General features: G+C 33.4%; 1 protein-coding gene across 2 annotated transcripts in view; it reads right to left on the minus strand.

The window, feature by feature from the left end:
• The window catches only part of LOC136043036 (guanine nucleotide-binding protein G(o) subunit alpha), a 167,941-nt gene that overhangs the window by 104,393 nt on the left and 44,302 nt on the right, over positions 1-19,246 (minus strand). For both annotated transcript variants that reach the window (XM_065727939.1, XM_065727938.1), the window contains exon 2: positions 18,612-18,654. In XM_065727939.1, coding sequence (XP_065584011.1) covers positions 18,612-18,654 — 43 coding nt within the window. The remainder of the gene's footprint in view (positions 1-18,611; positions 18,655-19,246) is intronic.

Consider the following 19,246-nt stretch of genomic DNA (forward strand, 5'->3'; position numbering starts at 1 on the left):
AAAAACTTTAGCGTAAAGAGCGGGGTTGAGAAATTTTCTCAGGCTCGTAACTTTTGATGGGTAAGACTAAACTTGATTAAACGTATATATTTAAAATCAGCATTAAAATGCGATTCCTTTGATGTAGCTATTGGTACCAAAATTCCATATTTTAGAGTTTTGTTACTATTGAGCCGAGTCGCTCCTTACTACAGTTCGTTATCACGAACTGTTTGATTTGGTATCGTTTTGTGACTTTTTCTTTATTTGACAAATAACTATTGAGGTTCCATCGACTGTGCACCCATGGACGTATCCAGGGGTTTGGAGGACACCGAACCCCTCCCTAGATTTTACTGGCGTCCTCATTTTTTTTCTCTATATTTTACCCTTTTTAAAATAAAATTGTCAACTTGGTCAATTATTGGCACCCTTGTCTCAATTCCTCGCCCCAAGATTTTGTTCTAGATCCACACTGTGCGCTCCATTAACGATCGGGCAGTTTTAGAAGAAATACGGAATACTGAGTGAAAACTAGCGAATGTTTACTCTCTATTAAACTTTCTATCTCTATGAGTAGTTCCTTGCATAATATATATTAATTACTAAAGTAAGAAAACAGTCTTCCTTCCTCCTTCTGTCTTTCTTTTTTGTTTTTAATTTTTTTTTATTTAATATATTATTTATTATTTATTATACCTTATAAATTATTTATTATATATTATTTATTATTCATTACTTAATCTTATTTTTATAGTTTATATTTTTATGTTCGGTAGTATTGTGTGAGTTCTTTCTGTGTTTGTGCTGTTGCATTGGTGATTTCTTTTTTCACTATAATTGCCAACTAAGAAAAACAACCAAAAGTAAACACAAAGACAGAACTGATGCGATCGGGCAAAGTGACTAATGGTGCATATTTCAAAGAGCAACAATTGCTTCTCTGAGTGAAAATGAATATGCCATTTAAATTGGCTATTAAATTGGATAAGAAGTATTTATAGAGTACTATAAAATTTTAGTGTAAACAATTTGTAGTTTAACAGACAGTAACAGTACCCTCTGAAATAATGGATAACTTCTGCTCCTTTAATTCAGCTTCTAAATTTTACCTGAATAAACTTGTCTTTTTTTATTCAACCTACAATTAAGTTGCAATTAGTTCAAACAGTTCGTGGTAACGAACTGTAGTAAGGAGCAACCCGGCTCAATAGTAACTAGATAGGGAAGTTTAGACTTCCCTATCAAAATTTACTAGCCTAAAAAAATTTGTCTTAATTTAGAAAATAGGGAGAAAAGCCCCTTAAAAGTCATAGAATTATATAGAGTCATAGCATTTTTAGCATTTTTTTTTTGCCACAAGACAGATCACGGATGCGTGTTTATTTGTTTGTTTTTTGTTTGTTTTTTCAGGGATGATCGTATCAACCCAGTGGTCCTAGAATGTCGTGAGAGGGCTCATTCTAATGTAAATTGAAAATTCTAGTGCCCTTTTTAAGTGACCAAAAAATTGGAGGGCATAGGCCCCCTCCCACGTTAATTTTTTCCGAAGTCACCGGATCAAAATTCTGACATAGCCATTTTATTCAGAATAGTCGAAAAATTTAATAACTATGTCTTTGGGGACGACTTACTCCCCCATAGTCCTTTTGGTGGCCCTTATTCCAGCAAAAGTGGACTTTTTCATTTATTACAGAAAAAATGTGTTTTATGGCCCTTATTCCAGCAAAAGAAGACGTTTTCATCAATTATAGAAAAAAGTGTGTTTTGATGGCCCTTATTCCAGCAAAAGTAGACGTTTTCATCAGTTACAGAAAATTTTCTGCTGAATAATTATTTTTCGGCTTTATGCTGGTTTCTTAATACTCCTTCTATTTCAAAATTTGGTTCTCAGGGACCCTTTGGATACGTTGCCAAGACAGCTAATTTGTTTTCTTAGCAGAAGAAGCTTTCTAACAATATAAAAAGAAATTAGAAAGGTCACATAAGTTAGTAAGTAATAGCAAAAGGTACTTTATCTCCTAGAAAGAATTGGTTTATTCTATCCATGCCAGTATTACTTGAAAGAAAAATACATTAGTTCTTCTGAGACAGCAGATACTCAGATAAAAACCAAGTCTTAAGAACTCAAATAAAATCAAAAATGCATCAATTCACAAAAATGTACTGAAGGGCAAAATGTATTTCTCAAAATCTAGAGAGCTGGTAATTCTTTTCCAATTTTTTCAATAAAAATAGCAATAAAAGTATCTCTGAATGACAATAACAAACACAGTTTTGAAAGTCCCCACCCTCATTGACAGCCCTGGTATGTTCGCCTAGTAATTAAAATCGTAGTGATCGTTTTTTTTGGGGGGGGGGTCTTCATTGAAAAACTAAGAAAACAATATTTCCTTTCGCAAGACTGGGAAATTGCATTGTTATTTTTTTTTGCATTTACTTTTAAAGAATTTAAGGAAACTATCTTCCTTTCCTAAAGTTTTCGAATTGGTGCCCCCGCTTAGAGCATCTGTTTCCCAACTTCTGGGCTGAGTTTAGCAGAATAAAAAAAAGAAAAAAAAAAAAACTAGCAGAAACATTGGCAAACAATTTGGGAACATTTAGGAACAAACAGTTGGGACAATTTAGGGTTGAAAATAAAAAGTTTTAAAACAGGTTTTTGAAACAGGATATTGACATATAAATTTTTCTCTTCTGCTAATGGGATATTAAAAGAACGAAAAACACGGTTATTAAATAATTTGTTTTTTTCAGCGAATTCTTTGTGTGTATTGTAGCTCGGGTATAAAAAGAATAAGAAGAAATGGATTTTGCTCTAGATTTCCCAATACCATCCCCATCGCAATTTGTAGTAACAAAAATAAAAATAAAATAACAAAACATAAATAATAGTCACAATTATAACACCAATGCTAGAATTCATACTCATATCTTGCATAATAATTATAACAATATAATAGTACACATAAAGTATTATGTTTTATAAATTATGTATTTATATTAAGTGTTTATATTATACTAGTACTACTACTAACAACTCACTGCAGCACCAAACCGCCTGAGATTAAAAGAGCTACGCACGCTCCTCCTCAATCCCGATCTATTTAAAGCATCCCTCTTTAAATCCCCCCAAGAAGCTTCGATTTTTCTTAAATCTTTGCTTAAGACATTCTACCTCATTCATGGTTGACCCGCTTTTCGTTTGGCCCTGGAAAGTTAGTCATTAAGAACAATATTTGGCAATCTGTAATCCTTCGTCCACAGAACGTGTACTAGCCATCTCATTCTTTTCCTCATTATAGTTCTAGAAAGCGGGATTCAACCATATTACATATTATATTATATTAATGTTATAAATCGCATAGGTACTTGTCTCTTAAAGCGCCTATGTTAAGTTCTTTATTCATTGACAGTAGTGGTGCATAGATGAGTACAGACTCTATGCCTGATGGTCTAAAGAATGTACCCAAAACCTCATTATTGTATTACAGACAATACATATAGGTCATATTCAAACAGCAACATAATTTCTATGTTCAGGTTATACTACTTAAGAGGGACGAGCGCAAAGGATTTTTGAAACACTTGTTCTTTGACACAATTTTTTTGCATAAAGGCATTTGTGGATGAGAGAAATTTATCAGTATTCATAAGTTATAATGAATAAGCTACCTGCAAATGTAAGTAGTTTTGAATTCATAATCGGTTAAGATTATAATGCCTCACCTTTATATTATCCATTACGGAGTCCATTTTATTATTTTTCAAAGTACATAAATTCGACACCCTTTTGCCTACTTCATACTTCAACAAACAGTGCTAAACTGAAATTGAGGTTTTATAGTACTGAGCTGTAAATTCTTATCGAAACAATCCATCAGGTGATTAATATGACGTCTAATAGGGGGACAGTTAATTATGTTAACAGTTATAATTTCTACGCTGCTATTTTAAAAGTAAAATACTCTGAAAGATGATTTGTATGTTTTTAATATCTTAATTGGAAGTTTTCTTAAGAAAATTCTTAGTCTCACTGAAATCGGACTGCCTTTGCATAGGTTTTAAGAACTTCCATTACAAATTTTTTTTGGATTTGCACTCGCGAGCCATAAGAGGCGCTTTGCCTCCTAGGCTTAGCTGAATCCATGTTAAAGCTAATGTAAGACCTCAAAATGGAAAAAGTGCAAATGTCAAGAGAAAACATTATGAAGATTTTACAGAGTGAACTTTTTCAGAAAATCATTTTTTACGATGATATTCTACGTGCCATTATTTCAAATAAACATATTTTTATGCATTACTTTGTTATGTTTCTATTATTTTTAGAGTACAATAGCATGTCGAACTTTCCGAGTGTTCATTAAAAAATTCGAGGATGTAAGAAAAGGAATTTTCAGAGACATAGGTTTCAGATCCTATCGGGCTCATAGATACATTTGAATCAAAGATAGGTCATCAGGGACTTATACAAGAGTTTTAGAAAGAAGAGATTGAAATGTTTTCCAAAATCCACACATACAGCAAACAGACGAGGTTGAAGCTAAATCCATATTAAAAGTCATGTAAGACCTAACAAGAGAAAACACAAAGAAGTGTTGTATGTGTTGTATTTTTTAAGAAGATATTGTACTTGTCATTATTTCAATAGTAAAATATGCTATGTTCCATTATTTTTAGAAGGTTTATTTTTTTAGAATGTTTAGAATATTTTAAAAAGTCGGAGATCTAAGAAAAGGATTTTCAGAGACATAGGTGGTAGTACTAGCGGGCCGATAAAAGGAACATATTAGAATCTGAAGGCTTTTACCAAAGTATGAGAGAGATGTGCTGGATTTTTTTTCAACATCCATTCAGAGAGGCCAACAGACGAGGTTGTAGCTCAATCCATGTTAAGACTCATCTATTATCTCAAAATAAAAACATAACATTACGTTATGATTTTATGTTAAACAAAAATAAAATGCAGAATATTTTGGAATGGGTTCCAAGCATTCATTTTTATGATGATATCCTACATGCCATTATTTTTATAACAGTATATTATGCATTAATTCAATTAAATTTTTTTAATAACAAAAAATAAAAAAAAATAATGAAAAAACTGACGAAAATAAAAAATAAGAATGAAAAGTGTTTACTAGCAATGCAACTTCGCATGCTCATCGACAAATTCACGCGAAAGAGAAGCCATACAAGTGTAACGTATAATAAAAAAATATTTTCATAAATTCCGAATCTCTTAATTGGTGACTGAGTATAAAAAATTAATAAAAATCCCTTTTGCATACTACAAAGTCAGGTAGTGGAAAAACTCTGAGTGTCTTTGTTGCTAAAAGAGTACCAAAAATGTAATAAGAGCACTTTTGAATACAATAGACTCAGGTAGTTGATTAATTCCGAGTATTTTAATTGCCGGCTAAGTACCAAAATAATAATAACAACACTTTGACTACAACAATCTCAACTACTTGGTGAACTTCGTGTCTTTTAATTAGTGAAACATAACTGTGAGGTTAGGCTACATGAAGCTGACTATTTTTAAGTTAGGTTCTTTCAGCTCAGGTTAGCGTGGTCAGCCATGCTAACCTAACCTAAACAAACCTAACTTGAAAATAGTTAACTTCGACTACTAATCAATTCCCTCAGTTTATTGTAGTCACAAGTGTTTTTATTGTGTTTTTGATGTTCAGTCAGCAACTAAGACACAAGGAATTTACCTACTAGCTGAGTTTGTTCTATGCAAATGTACTTTTTAATTAATATTTGATACTCAGTCACCAATTAAAAGACTCGGAATTTGCAAAAACATTTGCACACATTACACTTGTATGGCTTCTCTTTCGTGTGAATTCGTCAATGAGCATGCAAAGTTGCGATACGAGTGAACATTTTTCATTTAAAATATTTTTTTTATTTTTCGTTAGTTTTTTATTTTTAAATTTGTCTTTACTTTTCGTTATTTTTATTTATTCTTAAATTAAAGCAATGGATAAAATATTTTATTGAAATAATGGCATATAGAATATCATCATAGAAATTAAAGTTTGGAACCCATTCTGTAAAACACTTTATTACGTTTTCTCTTGCCATGGCACTTATTCTATTTTGGGGCCATGGATGAGTTTGAACCTGGATTTAGCTACAACCTTGTCTGTTTGTCTGTCTGTATGGATTTTTAAAAAACTCAATCTTGTCTCTCTCAGACTTCGATAAAAGCCCTAGACAAAATCAGCCAACTACTGTTTTGCATTGAGCCAATTATTCAATGCAAAATTGAGCAACCGCAGAGAAAGTACAAAATTGGTAATTTGAAATATTAATCAGTTGTTCTAAAGGACATCTGATCAATAAAGGAAGACCAGATGTCTTCCTTTCAAATGATTAATTAAAAAAAACAAGTTTTTTCAGCTGAAATTAAGGAGCAAGATTAAAACTTAAAACAAACAGAAATTTTTACGTGTATGAATGGGGACGCTGATTTTTTTATATTCTGGTTATTTAAGGCTTACTCTTGAATCACAAAGGCCGTTCAATTATAATAATAAGCTCTTTTAAAAGTTCAAAGAAAAGCTATAGCATAAAGAGCAAAATATTGAGGAGAGGGCGAATTCTTGGTCGTTTTAAGTCTTAATGTTGCTCCTTAATTGAAGTTGAAAAAACTTAATTAATTTCTGATCGGTTTTTAAATAATGCTGGGAAACCCGGCTCCCACTCCGTAGAACATTTTCCCCCACAAATTTTTTTCCGTGGACAGATCTTGGACGGATCTTCCCACCTAACTCTTCCTCCCCTCTCCACCAGAAAAATAACCCCTGAAAAATATCTGTATACTTCCCAATAACCAAAATTATATGTAAGCAATGGGCAAAGCTCAAAGCTTGCAGCCAACAGTACCCCGGGGACTGGGGGGGTCAAGTCATCCTAAAATACATAGTTATTAGATCTTTCGACTATACTGATAAAATGTAAATCTCAAAATTTATTGGGCAACACTGGGTAAAAAATGAGTGTGGGAGGGGCTAGCTGCCCTTCAATATTTTTGATCACAAAAAAAAGAGCACTATAAATTTTGAGCCGTTTTCTGATCTTTGCAATCACTGGTTTGATACCATCAAACCCGGGGAAAAAAAATAATAAACACACATCCGTGATCTTCTTCCGGCAAAAGAATGGAAAATTCTAGATTTTTGTACATAGGAGCTTGAAACTTCTATATTACCGTTCGCTGATATGCTGAATCTCATGGTGTCATTTTTATTAGGATCACTTGATGTTTTGGAGTGTTTCCCTGTTTTTCAAAAATTGAGCAAATTTTCTCAGGCCTGTTACTTTTAACGGATAACATTAAATTTGACGAGCTTTGCCTATTTTAAATAATCATAAAAATTTGATTCTTTTGATGTGTCTATTGTTGTCAAGATATTGTTTCTAAGAGTTTTGGTTACTGTTGAGCAGCATCACTGCTTACTTACAGTTTGTTACCACGAACTGTTTTAAATTTAAAAGCCTTTCTTAGTTGTAAAATTGAAAAAGAAAAATTATTGGAACCCAACAGTTCATCAGATTTAATGAGCTAAAATTCAAACGAAACACATCAAACCAAAATAAAAAGACAAAGGTAGACAAACATGGAGAGCAGAAAGAAATAAGACTCAAATTAGAAGAATTAAGAAACATGTTAATATTTTCGGAGCGAAAATAAAAACAAAACAAACGGGATGAAAATAATAAGACAAAAACAGACTGCGCTGAAAGTAAAATAGAATAAAAATCCATATTGGAAGAATTAAAAGAAAAACAATAGTGTGGAAACAACCAACAACAGATAAAGTGAATAATATAAGGCCAATTTATGCGTCAGATCCTAACAAATTTAGAAAGGACAGAACTCCATCTCATTCAAATTAGCAAACAATAGTTTAAGTACACTAAGACTTGAAGAACTGAAGAAAAAATAACGAATGGGTTTTTTTTAAGGTCAATTCAGGGAAATTCCCCTTAGAAAATGTCCTCCTACCAAAATTTTTCCCCGTGAAAATCTATCCTCTCGTAGAAAAATCCCTCGCGAGAAATGTCTGTGAGCTTCTCAATAAATATGTCCGTGAGCTGTGAACTTTTTGTAAACAACGACAAATCGCAAAAACTAAAGCCCTTTTCCCGAGGTTTGTGGAATGTTATGTCATTTCCAAAGGCTTATTTGTTTGACCTAACTTTTCAACTATGCTGAACCAAATGGCTATCTCAAAATCGCAATCAAATTTCATTAGGAAAAAAGGGGCGTGGTAAGGGGGCTAGCTGCTCTCCAATCTGTTTGATTACTGAACAAGGCACTAAAACTTTTCATATTTGTGTGAATGAGTGTTCTCCCAATCTCCTAGGATTCTTGGCTCAATACGATCATCCCTGGAAAAAAAGCAACACATATCTGTTATCTTTCTTTGGTGAAAAATACATAATTCATATGTACTGCCCCCTATCTCCTCCTAGTGGTCGTAGGAAATTCGGAGGATGCTCATTTGATCAGAAATTGAGAGCCTATCCTTTTTTTTAAAGTTGAATGCACTTGCAGAACAAACAGTCCCTATTTTAGAACTTTTTTCGATGTCTTATCCTTTTCTTACCCCCTAACCGATTGCCGATTGCCCCTTACCTTACCGATAGCGATTGGTCTTTTAAGGTATGGTACCTATTTATAGTTGAATTCTCCACTGGCTGTGAGGAGAACCATCAATGGAGAGTTTTCCAGGGGTGTTTTTTTGCAAGGGGTATTTTCCAGCAAACAAATTTCAAGAGACGGCGAACTTTTTAGAGAAAATTTTCTGGGAGTGAGGAATGCCAGTATCCAGTACTAGGAGATCGAGGTCATTTCAATGAAAAGAACGAAATTTTTCTAGGATTATTAAATTCATTTTTTTTTTTACTCGAAAAACTCATTTGAATATTTATACCGACAAAATGTACCAATATACAAAGCATTTTTGTTCTCCCAAGACTCACCCTTTTGAAATTCTCTGTAAGGTCAGCTTCCTCAAAAATTGTCCAGGTTTATATAGCATAAATAAATCTAAATCAAGAGATAACCTTTATTGGTTCTTGTTTTTAAATATTGAGATGCGTGATCCTGTCTTACAAACGTTATAATTAAACGTGGTTATTTATTTATCAGACTAGGCTATTTGAGACACATTATTTATGAAGCAAAAACAGCAAAAATATTCAAATAAGTCAAATACTCAAGGATTGACAAAACCTCCTAAGAACTAAGGTCTTGTTTTGATTTATGGTATTTTGTGCCCCCTAAATATGCCATCAGATGTGTCAAGCGCCAGTGAGCTGGACAATTTAGTTGACGTAATCAACCTAATTGCCAATTTAATATCAGCACCACAGGACTCTTCGAATTAATTTTGAAATAAACTAGTTTAATTTTGTCTTCTGATTAATCGTTGAGAAAATTGGGCTCCAATTTCACCTTGTTAAAAAAAAAGTAATAATAATAACAGAGCGGTGTGTGATACAATGAAGGGCTACAGACAATCAAAAATCTCGTAAACCAGGCGAACCGTCGCGAACATGGCAAATATTTCGATTTATATAAATGAAGTAGTTTTAATTTATGATTTCTATGCGCAAAAACACTTAGTCTACGGTCTTCATTTTCATGCTTTTAGTTCTGAAGGATAACTCAAACGTTAAGCTACCAGACATTTTGTACATGCCTTTTGCTTAAGCTGTTAGTGTTCATAAATCATCTTGTATAATTTGGCGTGAAGCCATATATAACCTCTGAAATATTTAGATCACGAATTAAGAACATAATTGGTTTATTCTTTATTTGCAAGTCATAGGGTGACAAATAACCAATTTAAATTGAATTTCGAAATTCTTGCATGAATTCATTTTTTTTATACTGTTTATCATTCACAGACACCAATATAAAGTTTTCCTGGCTGTCATATGTCTTCTAGCTGCAGATCCCGTTTGCGCTTCATTTTCGTGCATCATTACCTCCGAATTTTTCCATGCCTATTACTTTAGCTGTTCGCAAAAAACTGTTTTCCCAGTTTTTCCCCAGTCGTCATTTTTTTTCTTTCATTACTTCTTATATAATTATATATTTCTTATATAATTATATAATTACACAATTATTTCTTATATAATTATTTCTTATATAATTATATATAATTCAGAAACAACCAGGAATATTGCAAGGCTTATGCCCTCTGAAATATCGAAAATAAGAAGAATTGGCATAATCATCGTTTTGTTATTTAATTTAAGTTAGATGGAGGAAAATTAGCAATTTCAGTTGAATTAGTAAATTCTGTCGTAAATTCGATTTCTCCTTCCTGCTTATCTATCACACATGGTAAAATAACACGTTCCTTTTTCAGTTGTAATTTTTTGAAATATCTAAATTAAGTAGTAGCATAATTATCGTGTTACTCTTTATTTTTAAGTTATATTTTCGTTGGCAGGTCAATGGGATTTGTTACTGTTTGTTGCTCCATGTATTTTTCTTTAGCTGTCCAGACTCATGTGTCATATTTTGTAATTTTGAATGCGTCAGAGATATTATATATTAATTTCTCGTTCCTGTTTACCAATTAAATAAAAAAAAACATACTTTTTCAACTGCAAGTAAGGAGCAACATTAAAACGTAAAACGAACAGAAATTATTCCGTATATGAAAGTTGTTGTCCCCTCTTCAACACCTGGCTCTTTACGCTAAAGTTTGACTCTTTCTCACAACTCTATTTCTTAAAACAATAAAAAACTTTAGCGTAAAGAGGGAGGCGCTGAGGAGGGGACAACCCCTTTCATATACTGAATAATTTTGTTCGTTTTAAGTTTCAATGTCACTCCTTACTTGCAGTTTAAAAAAAACTTTTGTTTTATTTAACTTCCGAACGTTTTTGAATTAGTGCATGCTTTGATTTTGGCTCACCGAACACGAATAACCCTAATTAAAACGAATTTTTTTTTCGGCTAAATGGCTTTCTCATAGTTTTGATCGGACGAACTTGATAAAAAAGGGGTTTGGGAGGAGGCCTAGTTGCCCTCCAATTTTTGGTTAATTGAAAAAAGTAACCTAAAAAGTTGCCTAAAAAGGCAAATAGTACTTTCAACTATTTTTACGAACGTTTTTATTAGTAATATATATATATATATATATACATATATATATATATATATATATATATATATATATATATATATATATATATATATATATATATATATATATATATATATATATATATATATACGTAACTTACGTAACAAACTTCTATATTGTTATTTTTTATTACGTATATGAGGGGGTTCGCCCCCTCGTCAATACCTTTAAAAATGACCCCTGAATCACAAAGGCCGTAGAATAATTAATTGAAATTACTAAAACTAATTTAGCGTAAAGAGCGAGGTATTGCGGAGGAGATGAACCACCTTATTCACGTAATAATTTCTGTTCTTTTTAGTTTTTAGTGCTGCTCCTTACTTTCAGCAGAAATCCTACAGCCCCTTCTTGAAAATTCTCTTCCCTCATGATAAATTTCTCCATGGAAAGATCCTCCCATGTAACCCCTAACCCTGACCCGACTCCCCCTCAACACGAAAAAGTGTCCCTGAAAACGGCTGTATATTTCCCAATAACAATTACTATATGTAAAGAGTGGTCAAAGTTTGTAACTTGCAGCCCCTCCCCCGGGAACTGTGGGGGATAAAGTCGTCCTGAAAGACATAATTATCAAATTTTTTAACTATGCTGAACAAAATGGCTATCTTAGACTTTTGATTCGGTGATTTTGGGAAAAAATGAGCATGGGAGGATGCCTAGGTGCCCTCCAATTTTTTCGATCACTTAAAAAGGGCATTAGAACTATTAATTTCCGTTAGAATGAGCCCTCTCGTGACATTGTAGGACCACTGGGCCGATATGATCACCCTTGAAAAAAAAACCAAACAAACACGCATCCGTGATCGGTCTTCTGGCAAAAAAAGTACAATTTTCCACATTTTTGTAGATGGGAGCTTGAAGCTTCCACAGTAGTGTTCTCTGATACGCTGAATTGATCGTTAAGATTCAATGATTTTTAGGGGGTGTTTCCCCTATTTTCTAAAATAAGGCAAATTTTCTCTGGCTCGTAACTTTTGATGGGTAAAACTAAACTTGATGAAACTTATATATTTATATCAGCATAAAAATATGATCCCTTTGGTGTAACTATTGGCATTAAAATTCCGTTTTTTAGAGTTTCGGTCACTATTGAGCCGGGTCGCTCCTTACTACAGTTCGTTACCACGATTTGTTTGATCAAAGACTCACTCCCTAAATTAACACGTTCCTTCACTCCATTGTAATTTTGCTTCGTCTTTTAACCGCAAATTTCGTTGCGCAAAATTTGTGTTGGCATTTCAGAGTGTTTTTGTCGTAAATTCAATTCCATATTCCAGCTTATCAAACAGTTCGTGGTAACGAACTGTAGTAAGGAGCGACCCGGCTCAATAGTAACCAAAACTGTAAAAAATTGATTTTAATATTTAATAAATATTTAATATTTAATATATTTAAAAAAAGATTTTAAATATATAAGTTTCATCAAGTTTAGTCTTACCCATCAAAAGTTACGAGCCTGAGAAAATTTGCCTTATTTACGAAAATAGGGAGAAACACCCCCTAAAAGTCATAGAATCTTAACGAAATATCCAACCCTTTCCCCCCTAATCATAAATAAAAACGCCTAGACATTTCAAGGTAAGGGGACAATCGCTCTTAAGTCTGTGTAAAGGACCCTCAAATAGCAGCCCACGGCTTACTGGTAATCCTGATGTCTGGAGCTAAAAGTTTGAATTCTGAAGCCGTACTACATTCTAGAACTTGGAACGATAATCTAAATTTACAATTTTTTTTTTAAGTATATTGTCTTGCCTGAAATTATTTATAGTTTGCAACAACTAAAATTACTTCTACTTTATTTGTAAGTTTGTCTGTTCCTATTTTATTTCCTGTATTATAGTTTATTTCCAAATTTATTTTAATAGATCTTGTAATTTAATCTTGCTTAATTTGAAGAGTATGAAAAATTAAAAACCATATAATTAAATTCGATTAACCGCATAAAATGCCAAGGATAACAGGACGAATTTCCAACTTCCTTTATTTGAATAAACAAGAAAAAAGCCATTAACTTGGTATGTCTAATAATGATAAAAAGGTTAGAAAGCTTTTTTATTTTTTGAGTTTTTAAATCATTTGTCTAATTTTGAACTACTTAGCACAGTTTCAAATCCGAACAGCTGAATTATTTGACCTTATCAGCCATTAACTTGGTAGGTCTAAGAATGATAAAAAAGTTAGAAAGGTTCTTATTTTTTCATTTTGATTTCTTAAATCATATGTCTAATTTCTAACTATTAACACAGTTTCAAGCCCGAACGGCTGAAAATAGGTTATACATATCCAAAACATCCTTAAGTTTGGTGAGGATATCTCTATGAAAAAATTTGGAACATGAATTAGTTGCCTCCCTCCCCTTCTCTCCATAAGAAAATTTGTATGAATTAAAATAATTCAAACTCCTTAAATATTGTTTTTTAATCTTGTTATAACTATTTATATGTTACAGGAACTTTAAGCACTAATTAGTAGTACTGAGCCAAGGGTCTTGGGAACTGTGCCAAGTATTTTGGGGACAGGGGACTTGGGGGTGCGGAAGGACATGGGCGAAACTGAAAATCGGTCTTGCTCGAGTTTTTTAGAGTATGATTAGTTTTTTAGAGTTATAATTTAGCACCAAAAGCAAATTTAATACAGACAAGGTATCAAATTTCCTATAGATATTTCACATAGATATTTCAAATTTAATATAAATATTCTATAGATATTTCAATTTTCATATAGAGCATGATTTTTTTTACAGGTTGATGTTTCTAGTAAACAATCAAGCAAAATTTGCCCTTTCAAAAATAACGAATGAAATTAAAATAAGCTTTTGTTTAGAATAATTTATTTGTTCTTTTTTAAAAGTTATTTGCCTGTACTTATGTTCACCGACGAAAATCTCTTAATGTTTGGGTCTTTTAATTATTGCTTTTTTTGTTTGTCTTTTTTTTTGGGGGGGGGGGGGTTGAGTTTTGAACGGTTGAAACGCATTATATTATTTTTTTATATTATTTTTATATTATTTTTTATTTTTTGTTTCATTTTTGTTTCTCCCTTGTTTTTTTCCTGGCCCTAGAGCCCTACAGGACGGTCTATATTGAAGTGTTTTTGTTATAAAATTTATTGGTTGAGTAAATTGATTGATTGATTGAACAAAGAGGAATAGGCTTATATATAAAACGTTAACGAATTTTCCATGCACCTTGGTTTTTCTAATAGAAAGGTAAGATCATATTCACCGTTTGATTTTTAAGAGTATGAAGTCGAAAATCTATCGTGAAACAAGCCATGTTGTATCTAGGTAACCTTTAATTAGAATAATTTAACTATTTTTTTCGAAATAGAACATATCAAACAGTTCGTGGTAACGAACTGTAGTAAGGAGCGACCCGGCTCAATAGTAACCAAAACACTAAAAAATGGAATTTTGATACCAATAGCTACATCATAAGAATTGGATTTTATTGCTGGTTTTGAATATATAAGTTTCATCAAGTTTAGTCTTACCCATCAAAAGTTACGAGCCTGAGAAAATTTGCCTTATTTCAGAAAATAGGTGGAAACACCCCCTAAAAGTCATAGAATCTTAGCAAAAATCACACCATCAGATTCAGCGTATCAGACAACCCTACTATAGAAGTTTCAAACTCCTATCTACAAAAATGTGGAATTTTGTATTTTCTGCCAGAAGACAAATCACGGGTGCGTGTTTATTTTTTTTTTTTTTTTTTTTTCTTTTCTTTTCTTTTCTTTTTCCCAGGGGTCATCGTATCGACCAAGTGGTCCTAGAATGTCGCAAGAGGACCCATCCTAACGGAAATGAAAAGTTCTAGTGCCCTTTTTAAGTGACCAAAAAAATTGGAGGGCATCTAGGCCCCCTCCCACGCTCATTGTTTTCCCAAAGTCAACGGATCAAAATTTTGAGATAGCCATTTTGTTCAACATAGTCAAAAACCATAATAAATATGTAATTGGGGATGATTTACTCCCCCACAATCCCTGGGGGAGGGGCTGCAAGTTACAAGCTTTGACCAGTGTTTACATATAGTAATGGTTATTGGGAAGTGTAGAGCCGTTTTCAGGGGGATTTTATTTTGTTTGGGGGGGGGGCTGAGGGGAGGGGGCTATATTGGAGGATCTTTCCTTGGAGGAATCTGTCGTAGGGGAAGAAAAATTAAAGGAAAAGGGCGCATGATTTTCTAGCATTACTATAAGAAAACAATGAAAAATAAACATGAAAAAGTTTTTTTCAAATGAAAGGAAGGAATAGCATTGAAACTTAAAACGAACAGAGATTATTACGCATATGAGGGGTTCTAAAAATACTTTAGCATAAAGAGCGAGGTATTTAGGAGGAGATAAATACCTCGCTCTTTATGCTAAAGTATTTTTAGTAATTCCAACTATTTATTCTACGGCCTTTCTGATTCAGGGGTCATTCTTAAAGAATTGGGACAAAACTTAAGATTTAGTGTAAAGAGCGAGGTATTAACGAGGATACAAACCCCCTTGTATACATAATAAAAATATAAGATTATGAAAGTTTGTTACGTAAATTGCTAATTTATAAGTTATGTATATTTTTTACTAATAAAAACGTTCGTTAAAAATTAAAAGTTCTAGTTGCCTTTTTAAGCAACCAAAAAATTGGACGGCAGCTAGGCCTCCTTCTCCACCCCTTATTTCTCAAAATTGTCTGATCAAAACTAAGAGAGAGCCATTTAGCCAAAAAAAGAATTAATATACAAATTTCATTTTAATAATTTATGTGCGGAGAGCCAAAACCAAACAAGCATTAATTCAAAAACGTTCAGAAATTAAATAAAAAAAAACTAATTTTTTAGCTAAATTAGAAAGTAAGGAGCGAAATTAAAACTTAAAACGAACAGAAATTACTCCATATTTAAAATGGGTTGTCCCCTCCACAATCCCTCGCTCTTTACGCTAATATTTGACTCTTTGCCACAATTCTACTTTTTAAAACAATTAAAAGCTTTAGCGTAAAGAGCGAGGGATTGCAGAGGGGACAACCCATTTTATATACGGAGTAATTTCTGTTCGTTTTAAGTTTTAATGTCGCTCCTTACTTTTAGCTAAAAAAATTAGTTTTTTTTTATTTAATCCCTTACAGACACTAAATTGATACGTTCTTTATTCAGTTATAATTTCCTCTAATGTTTAATTAAGCAACGGTATAACGATCATGTTACTATTTTGTTTTAAGTCACAGTTTTGCTTGCTGTTCAATGTGATTTGTTGCTGTTTCTTATTCCATATCTTTTTCTTTAGCTTTTCAGAGTCATTTGTCATTCTGGGTTAATTTCACACATGCCTGCAAACACGTCTTGTAATATAGAAAAGATTAACTTCACAGGTAAAAAAAAGCCGACTAAAAAAATAGTGAGCTAAAAAATACTACAGTAATAAGAGAAAGTTGGTTAGGCTTTATATTTTGTTAGGCTTTGTTACTACAGAGTAACTAGAAATTAAATCCTTCTTCTGGAGAGGACAGTTCCCTGGCCGCTGTTCTGCAGTAACTGGTCATAAGGAATGTATTATTATCTTTGACAGTTTAGCATAAAAGTAAAAAGTAAAGTATACGGCATTAGACTTTACAGTCCCTACCGGCGGTGCTGATCTCCATTTCTTGGCCCTTCAGCCAGGAAGTGCAATGGGGGGCTGGGGACCAACCATCCTGTGCTTTCGCACACCCTTCCTGTTTACCTTCCCCAGATTTCTCCAGGTACCCATTTAGAGCTGGGTTGACTATGGATGAGCTTACGGAGTCACGCCACTGACCACCGTCCCAAACTAAATAACTGGTTACAACTGGGATTGAACCCGTGCCCCTTGGACAAAGAATTCCCACACCAGTGCGCCAACCACTTAGCCAGGACGGCTTTGTGGTTGTATTGATGTTCTACGGTAGGATTATGAATATAAATATGCCCGGTTCTGAAGGTATGCGGACATGGCCCAGTGCTGATAGAATGTCGCGAGAGGGCTCATTCTAACGGAAATTAAAAGTTCTAGTGCCCTTTTTAAGTAACCGAAAAATTGGAGGGCACCTAAGCCCCCTCCCATACTCATTTTTCCCAAAGTCAACGGATCAAACTTTTGAGATGGCCATATTGTTCAGCTTAGTCAAAAACCCTAATAAAACGTCTTTGGGGATGACTTACTCCCTCATTGTCCAAGGGGGAGGGGCTGCAAGTTAAAAAATTTGACCAGTGTTTAGGTATAGTAATGGTTATTGGGAAGTGCACAGACGTTTTCAGGAGGATTTTTTTGGTTGGGAGAGGGGGGCTAAGGTGAGGCGGTTACGCGGGAGAATCTTTCCATGGAGGAATTTATCATGCGGAAAGAGAATTTCCACGAAGGGGGCCCAAAATTTGCTGGCATTATTTAAACAAAAAATGAGAAAATAAATAAAGAAGTTTTTTCAACTGGAAGTATGTAGCGAGCAGCATTAAAACTTAAAACGAACAGAAATTATAACGTACAAAAGGGGGCTTGTCTCCTCCTTAATACCTCGCTCTTTCCGCTAAAGTATTTTTAGGAATTTCAGCTATTTATTTTAAGGTCTTTGTGATTCAGAGGTCATTCTTAAAGAATGAGACAAAATTCAAGCTTTAGTGTAAAGAGCAAGCTATTGATGAGGGGTCAAACACCCTTATATACGTAATAAAAATATACAAATACAAAAGTTCGCTACGTAAGTTAGTTCGTAAGTTACTTATATTTATTACTAATAAAAACATTTGTAAAAAAAAAATACAAGGTCTCCTCACCCACACCTTTTTTCAAAATCATCCCATCAAAACTACGGAAAAGCCATTTAGCCAAAAAAAATAATATACAAATTTTGTTTTAATTATTCATATACAAAACATGCATTAATTAAAAAACGTTCAGAAATTAAATAAAAAACAAGTTTTTTCAACTGAAAGTAAGGAGCGACTTTAAAATTTAACACGAACAGGAATTATTCCGTATATGAAAGGGGTTGTCCCCTCCTCAACGCCTCGCTCTTTACGCTTAAGTTTTTTATTGCTTTAAAAAGCAGATTTGTGAGAAAGAGTCAAACTTTTGCGCAAAGAGCGAGGCATCGAGGAGGGGACAAACCCTTTCATATACGGAACAATTTCTGTTCGTTTTAAGTTTAATATCGCTTCTTACCTTCAGTTGAAAAAACTTGTTTTTATTATTTAATTGTTTGTTGAAATCAAACTATATCAGGAGGAGGGTTCAAACTTAGTAGGCCCTCCCCGTTGGATCTGACCCAGACTTAGCCTCATTGTGAATGGAGCTTTATCAAAATGGTATTTGCTATTCCAAAGAGTCTAAACTAACCATTTGTGTTATACACTTTTCAACAGCTAAAGCTGTCATAAAAATTTATTTTTCAACACCAGGCAGTAACTGGTGGTTGTTATAATGATTGTAAAATAGCATGCTTGTACTTACTTCATTTGCTTGACGATTGTGCTCTTTCCAGATTCGCCGGCCCCTGGAAAATAATTACCAATTTAATTCAGGCCAAAACGAGTTATTGATAGAGTTATAGACTGCGATGAGACAAATCATCTAGGCTTGCACTTGCCCCATTAATCATGAACAAATGGTAAATTTGCATTAAGCATACTTACTTTTATCATTAAAGGCAAGAGCATCCAAACTTTTGCTTTAAAGGCAAGAGCAGCAAACTTATCTGAACCTTGAAAGTAGGGGTTGTAAAGGGTTGCGAAATAGAGGTGGCTTAACTTAAATCAACAAGAACTACAATAGTAACTTGAAAAATAATGGTTACAAATTCAACTTCTTTTTAACGTAAATTTAAGCCCCAAAGAAAAATTGCAATCGGCATTTGTCATCTCTTCTCAATTGCCAGGGTAGGAATTTTAAACGTTGAGAACCACCCCTTATATTGAATTTCCAAGCTTGTCTCATGGGTGGCGCAGTGGGTTTGACCTTAGCTCCGTATTTCGAGACCCAGAAATTGAACCCGGTCGTAGCAATACACTAGAGTACCGATGCGACAACCTTAGTAATTAAAAAACGTCGTTTATCTGATTACTTGCATAGAATTTGTTGTTCAATTA

Source organism: Artemia franciscana, unplaced genomic scaffold (assembly GCF_032884065.1).
Source record: "Artemia franciscana unplaced genomic scaffold, ASM3288406v1 Scaffold_284, whole genome shotgun sequence".
NCBI lineage: Eukaryota > Metazoa > Arthropoda > Branchiopoda > Anostraca > Artemiidae > Artemia > Artemia franciscana.